Source organism: Gastrolobium bilobum, unplaced genomic scaffold (genome assembly GCF_033153095.1).
Source record: "Gastrolobium bilobum isolate Gb01-03AN ecotype WA unplaced genomic scaffold, APGP_CSIRO_Gbil_v1 utg1171, whole genome shotgun sequence".
Lineage (NCBI taxonomy): Eukaryota > Viridiplantae > Streptophyta > Magnoliopsida > Fabales > Fabaceae > Gastrolobium > Gastrolobium bilobum.
Window position 1 is genome coordinate 254,485 of NW_026898272.1, and position 7,268 is coordinate 261,752.

At 35.6% G+C, this 7,268-nt stretch overlaps 1 protein-coding gene across 1 annotated transcript; it reads right to left on the reverse strand.

The window, feature by feature from the left end:
- Window positions 1-4,314: 4,314 nt before the first annotated feature.
- LOC133314388 (transcription factor bHLH121-like) lies at window positions 4,315-7,006 on the reverse strand. The gene is made up of 5 exons (XM_061515869.1): window positions 6,852-7,006; window positions 6,592-6,704; window positions 5,430-5,557; window positions 4,931-5,353; window positions 4,315-4,852 (listed from the first exon to the last, which is right to left on the reverse strand). Exons 1-5 carry the CDS (start codon window positions 6,980-6,982, stop codon window positions 4,703-4,705), a joined length of 945 nt encoding a protein of 314 aa, XP_061371853.1. The 5' UTR covers window positions 6,983-7,006; the 3' UTR covers window positions 4,315-4,702.
- Window positions 7,007-7,268: the final 262 nt, after the last annotated feature.

Here is a 7,268-nt window from a genome sequence, read left to right on the forward strand (position 1 = left end):
AAGATGAATTGTTATATTTCTCTATCATAATTTACATTTTTATAAAACAAATTTTTAAAATAAATGTTAATTTTTAGAAGTTAGAAAAATTGTTAAAAAGTTCAAAGAATTTATATGATGAAAGCTTTTTTTAAAAAAAAATTATGCAAAGTCATTTATTTCACCCAAATATGTTTTGGCTGGTAAAAATTAGAATAATTTTCATATATACTTGAATTATATAAGATAACATTCATCGTAAAAAGAATAAAGTACGTAAAACATTTTATTGAAAAATATATAAATAATGAATTCTATAAAGTGTCTTATATACTTATACAAAAAAAAAGTGTCTTATATATTTTTGCGAGAAATCATTTCTAAAAATACAAGCTTTGTGTGTAGCATTTTTTATATAATTAATATATATACACATAAAAATAAATATTAAGTTTAATTTTTTAAATATAAATGTTTGTCCTATTTCTTTAGATGGTCTTAGTTTTCACGTTAAGTTTGGGGAATATCTTCTTTTATAGAATGACAGACTTGAGTGGATAAATAGTCAAGGATTGATTGACAGCCTGGTGAAACATTCCCGTTAGAATAAAGGCTGATTCGTAATTTTATGATGTTATTATGTAATCCGTAATGATAATGATGACTGATGAGTCCTCTAGGTTGAGGATGGTAATTGATAAGTCTTGAATATTTGGGTTGAGGATGGTATTGTTGATGAAGCTCTTATTTAGAGGTTATTTTTTCGTGGGCCTTTAAAATGACAAATGGAGAGTATCATGTAAAATACTCCAACAATCAAGTTTATATTTGTGTAAGCAGGTGTAATTAAGTGGAAGATGTTTATTTTGCAGCAAAATCCTTCAATTGGTTGCCATGTGATTCCATTTTCCAAGTTCAAGTCAGTATAATGTAGATATTAAAATCAATTCCCCGTACTATTTTCGAAAGGGTTTAAAATATTAATCTTGAACTCACCTTGAACAGAATTGTCTTTCGTGAAGAATATATGTAGTTTATCCAAAAAGAAAAAAAATTAAAATCACTGGGAGATTGCATTTATGATATCATCGTCAAACCTCAATTTCAAAAACTAAACCTGATGTTAATTAAGTTAAACTTAATTATAAAATGAATAAGCACTTTACTTGCGTCTCATATTTTACAAAATACATTGAAAAATGTAAGAAAAGCATATGTAAAGTATTATTATAGCGTGGTAGGGATTTAATGGGTAAGAGATAATTCCATTATCCCAAATTTCAATTTTTATCAAATTGACAATTACTTATTGTTCTAAGTAGTCATATGAATGGTAGTTAACCATAGTCTCCAATACCAATTACTAATATATTTAGGGATTGCTTATTGTTCTCAATAGTAAAAAGGTATTTAGTGGGTGATTATTCTCAATTACTAATAATATTTAATGCTGCATAAATCATCTCAAAACCCAATGCTTAGGAAACGATTGACAGAACCTATAACATGGGCCAGTGACGTGTGGGCCTATTAAAAAATAACCATGTTCTGAAATTTAATCAACTGCTGAAGCGTGCAAATACGAATAAATATTTGGTGCTAGCCAATTCTTTCCAACTAATCCCTTCAAATGAAAAAAATAATTCATAAACAAAAAACACTTATCTATCAAGTCGTCAACTTGAAAGGATCACTGTCATGGGTTTCTCAATCTTTCATCGTCAGAGCCTAACATCATCGCTATTACTGTAACTAATGTGAAGTTTATAAGACCTTAGTCATTCCCACCTTTTGAGCTAGCTTTTGGGGTGGTGTATCCCAAGGTTCTTTACATAGTATCAGAGCTTCGCCGCTCCCCACTTTCTCTTGTGGCGTTTCTTAGCACGGGTAGGCTGGGCCTGTTGCATTGTCCACTTTTCAAGCCCAATGGGCTCTTGTGTGAGGGGGCGTGTTGAGATATATAGTCCCACATTAGTTGTATGTGCAACTAATGTGAAGTTTATAAGACCTTGGCCATTTCCACCCTTTGAGCTAGCTTTTGGGGTGGTGTATCCCAAGATTCTTTACAGTAACAACTGTCACTTCCTGTAAGATCAAAATTAAGTGGCTGCACTTGAATAACTTCTGATTGCATGAGCTGAGGAACTTGAGGGTGTAATTGTTGCTCCTCAAAACTCGATAAAAGAAGAGAGTCCATGGGTGGCAATGACACAGGATCCCCAACTTTCCATCCATGTAGGGGTTTAATTGGCATATCAACAGGAAATTGCACAGGGATCCCAACTAAGGAAGCCATTTGGATAAATGCTTGTGCTCTAGGGAAAGGTAGGAGAAGAAAAAGGAGTGTTGCAGAAGGGTTAGTTAAGTGTTGTTGCTGGTGGTCATTGGTCTGAAGGGAGCTTTGGAAGTGTAGGGTTCTGGATAGAGGTTGAATTCAGGTTAATGAGGCTTAGCCATGCAGGGGATTGTAAAAGTTGGTGTTGAAGCAATTTGTATTGATGACTTTGACCCTTTCAAGTACAATTTTATGTACAAAGAAGAAAGTAAAGAATAGATTCAAGGCAATTCAGGGCTACAGCCTGCACAACTCCCCAATGAAGAGTGGAAGGCAAGAGACACTAACCCACATGCTTAAGAAGAATATTTATTGACAATTTCACCTATGTGACAAAACGTGAAGGAACAATTCAGTAGGCCAACGCAGGTTCATGGAAAAAGTAGGAATACAAAACTCAATGGACCCTTGGGTAGCAGGAAGACATTTGTGGCAAGCGTGCACCTACTTCTCTGTATCCAGTAATTCAAATAAATTAAGAAAATACGATTCATGAAATAAGCACCTATAAACACAAGAAAACTAGGAGCAGCTTACTAATCACTACTTAGGACTGATGCCTTAACTAGTGCTCCAAACATATTATGTTTAATATTGTAATGTAAAAGCTGATGGTACATAATGACCCAAAAAAAAACTCATGGTTTAAAATGAAACCAAATTCAAAAAGCAGGTATTTCTTTTATTCTCATCCAGCAAGATTGGTGGTATAGGCTAAAAGGTACAAACAAGGATTTAAAAAATATATATAGAAATGACAAATCACCAAAAGAAATAATTTATTAAAGGGTTCCAAACTTCTGCCGTCACTGCACCACTTCTTTTGGTGCAGCAGACACAGAAAAAGTGGAAAAAAAAAAGATTAGGATCCGGATGTGTATCGTGACTTTTTATATGTTGCTGCAAAAATTTACTTTTGCAGTGATAGAAGAAGTATAAAAGCCTTTATTAAAAGGATGAAATCCTCCCTTTTATCTGAAAGCTCTAATCCATCAATACAGTTATTACTAGATCAGGGCTATCCTGATTGGACTGATCAAAATCACCCACAAACTAAACACGAAAATACAAGCAACTTAACTAGAACAGTGAATGCTTCAATGATGATTGTAAGAAAGATTTGCTCATTGACCCATCATCAAACAGTCGGCGGCTGGGAGAGAAAAGGGCAGGTTTCAGGAAAATTTGCCAGGAATATCACCAAAACTAATGAGTAAACTAATCAAGCCCCAAGTTATGAACAGAGGATCCAGGACCAACCAAATCACTTAAGAGACCCCATAAGATCATAAATAACACCAGGGAGCTAAGAACATATTAGAGCAAAACCAACCGAACATCAGAAAGCTAAGAAAGAAAGAAACAAGCAAGTCAATTAAGCATTCAGAGAATTTCTAATCCTGTAGAGCAAGAAGAAACAGATAAATTACCCAAGTTTTGAAAGAAACCTGTGATCGGCACCACATAAATGAGCAATTGTAATCCTAAAGAGGGAGGAAAGAATCAAACTTCTTTGCAGCAAAACAAAATGATGAATCAAAAGCAAATACAGAGAAAATACCCACACTAAAGTCCCCGAATCAGACAAGAAGGGTCCTTCAAAGCAAAAACCCCAATTTGGTTAGGATTGGGCTGAATTTTCCCTTCAAAATCGAACCCATGTATTAAAGCCTGATTTTAAATTGAAATAGATTGGTAAGTTAATAACACTTTTGTACGTGCAGGGAAAAGCATTAGCCACACACTTTGCATTAAAAGAAATGTTGATTTGATTTTACCAAGGATTAAGTCAACTATTATTTCATTTCCTAATGAATGAAGTGATCTCAAAACACTGGTGAAAAAAAAAAGTAACTACTGTTCTTTTGTGGCCTCCCAGTCAGTCAGATTGCGGGGTGGTTAAACAGTAAGGCATAAGTCAAAGTCGCTGAAGATAACAGAAATCGGCAGAGAGGTCACATGTAGAGCAATTCACAAAGTTTTGCATTAACTATCTTGATAATGTACAGTATGCATATGCTGATCTATATTACATGGTTTGGAAGGTTCTTAAGCACTCAAATGGCTCAAAGATAGGTTATTGTGTGTACATAAAGGGGTTATGACAACTTTGTAGTTAAGCCTAGAATACATACATCTGGACTAAGCACCACCTATCAGCTGCCAAAGGTAGCATAGAAACGACACTTGGCAAGATCCCAGCTCCACTGTAAATTTTCAGGGGAAGAACTGTTCCATAGATCATTTTGTTTTAGAAATAATAGAACCTATTGCCAAATCATACTCAGACCCAAGAACAACTATCAATTGGAAACAGCTATGTGAGAGTGTTTGTAGAAATATATGTGGCCTGTATGATGTGGTCAAATAGTACAAGAATCCAAATTATTAATTATCAGGCTTTGGAATATCACCCACGCTGCTGGAGCTATCTTGAAGTCCTTGAGATGGAGAATACCGGCTTGAAGCACTCTCATCGATAACAACTCTATCCTCCATTACTGAATGCTTGCCCTTCCTTCCTCCAGAAGTGCAACTCTACAAAAATTGAAACGGAAGTTTGTTAGTTTGAGCATTGAAACAAGTTTTGATATTTCAAAAAAAACTTTGACCTACCTGATCTGCTGATGATCCGGGCATCTTAAGTTCAAGCTCTGTAGCCACTTCGTGAGACTCACTACATCTTTTGGCATCACCAGGCCTTCTATGACCGGGTGACTTGCTTCCGGATTCAATTTGGGTAGACACGTGGGACGACGTGGAAGCATACTCAACTGGGGGGTTAGCTGGAGCTGAGAATGGGACATATTGATTTCCAAAGATAGGAAAAGGTTGAAGAGATGGGTGAATGGAAATTGGAGCTGAAGGGATGGGTATAGGAACTGGATATGAATAAGGTGAACTCATAACAACAGAATGGTCAATTGAAGTCCATGGGAACATGGTTCTAACTCTCTGCTGATACTGGGTATTCAGATTTTCTATATCAGATTTCAAGGAGGCCTTCTCTTCTCTGAGTTCATTCTTTTCTTGCATTAGCTGCGAATATAAAATCAATTGAAGATTTATAAAAATCTCTCTGAGTGACAAAATTCAAAGAAACAAGAAACCTTACTTCACGTGACTCTTCAGAAAGTGCTTTATGCTCCATTTTCAGTCTATTAACTTGGGCACTTAAGTCCTTAATCATTTGGATTGTCTCATTAAGGATAGTTGCCTTGTCATTCCTTGGTCTATCAGGATCTGCATTTTGAGTTCAACAAACATAAATATCTAAACCACTTATAAACATAATACATCCTGAACTATATATATATAGGGTAGGATCCTTTGATACCAGTGTCAAATTTAAAGTTTAACACCTCATCTGAGAGCCGTTAGATCAAAAAAGATCAACGACTCTGATTTGTAAGCATGTGACACCATTGATCTTTTGTGATCTAACGGATCTCAGATGAGGTGTCAAAATTTAAATTTAACACCGGTGTTAAAGGATTCTGCCCCTATATTGACGTCCAGCACATAAATTCAGGAAATCATAACTATACAAAGGTGGATGAAATCATTAAATGTGGAGAATCATAACCAATCAACTATATAAGATTTACTGCTGGATGTTTAGCCGCCGGGAAAGTGATTTTTCCATATATATATATATATATATATGTATATATAGTAAAATTATTTCTGCCGCCGCTTTACGTACAGCAACGATAGATGTATGGTTATGATTCCCCACATTTAAGGCTTTCATCTTTTGTATGATTATGATTCCCCACATTTAATACTTTCACGTATATATATGGCAAGTATTTGATTGCTGCACGTACAACAACTGTAGAAATATAAACCCCTATATTTGTAGTATCGGTAATGGACTCGACTAATCTAATTTTGGATTTGTCCCACTCCACCCTCTCCAAGAATTGCGAGTCTTATGATTCAAACCCACCACCCTTTAAGAAGGTCAAACACCAGTCGTCACTGGACTAACAACTCTTAATATATCCTGAACTAGATATTTATATATACAAAAACTAGATAAAAGTTCTTGAAAAAAAAACACCTTTTGACTAGAAAGCTATATTAATTGCAATTGTATGGAACACAAGGAAGGGCCTAATAAAACAAGAAGCATATCATGTGGAATATCTTCAATGAACAAAATGAAACACAAACAAGTCCCAGAAATAGTAAGATGTGTTATAATATGATATGATGTGTGATGCATTCAAATAAAGTAAAAAACAAAGGAATGAATTAATGCGTTGATTTACCTAACGTGTTTCCCAGTTCATGGAACTGATCATTTAGTCGACCCCTCCTCAATTTCTCGCGGTCTGCTTTCTGAACTTTTCTTGCAGCACTAGGATCCTCATGAACCCTCTCCCTACACAAAAAAACAGTTAGAAACCAACCAACATAACTAACGATTTGAATGAAGTAAAAAAACAAATGCAACAACTATCACACGCTAAACTCCCAAAAAAAAAAAAAAAAGTATAAATTATTGAACATGTTAAATTCACATCCAAACCTCACAATTTGTTGGTTGGAGTTGTTGTGGAAGCGGTTAGAGGTGACAGTGACGGGTTGAGGGGCAGAATCTGCTGCAGCAGATGCAGTTTTGGATAAGTCTTGCGGCTTCCACTGATCCATTTTTTGCATTCAGGTGAGGTATGCGATGCTTGCTAGTTGCTTCCAGTGAATGCCAAAATTTGTTTGCAGAGAGAGAGAGAGAGACACGCGCATCAAGCTTGTGCCTTCCACGAGCCAGCGAGGTCACATCTTCGTGCGTAACCCACACACGTCTGTTTTGATTTTTTTTTAATCATTTCATTTTCACGCGAATCCGTTTCCGCACGCCATTCTGTTTTCGGTGTTTTCGTGTCACGTAACAATCGGGTAAACTCGGACCCGGACTTAAATGGATCCTATTTTGTGATTTTGTACT

What these genes read in the sequence shown, in the direction of transcription:
- LOC133314388 (XM_061515869.1), bottom strand. Translation starts at nt 6,982, where the DNA reads ATGCAAAAAATGGATCAGTGGAAGCCGCAAGACTTATCCAAAACTGCA. An exon ending in TTTCTGAAGAGTCACGTGAA is followed by an intron (nt 5,354 to 5,429) that starts GTAAGGTTTCTT and finishes TTATATTCGCAG; the next exon opens with CTAATGCAAGAAAAGAATGA. An exon ending in CCGGATCATCAGCAGATCAG is followed by an intron (nt 4,853 to 4,930) that starts GTAGGTCAAAGT and finishes CAATTTTTGTAG; the next exon opens with AGTTGCACTTCTGGAGGAAG.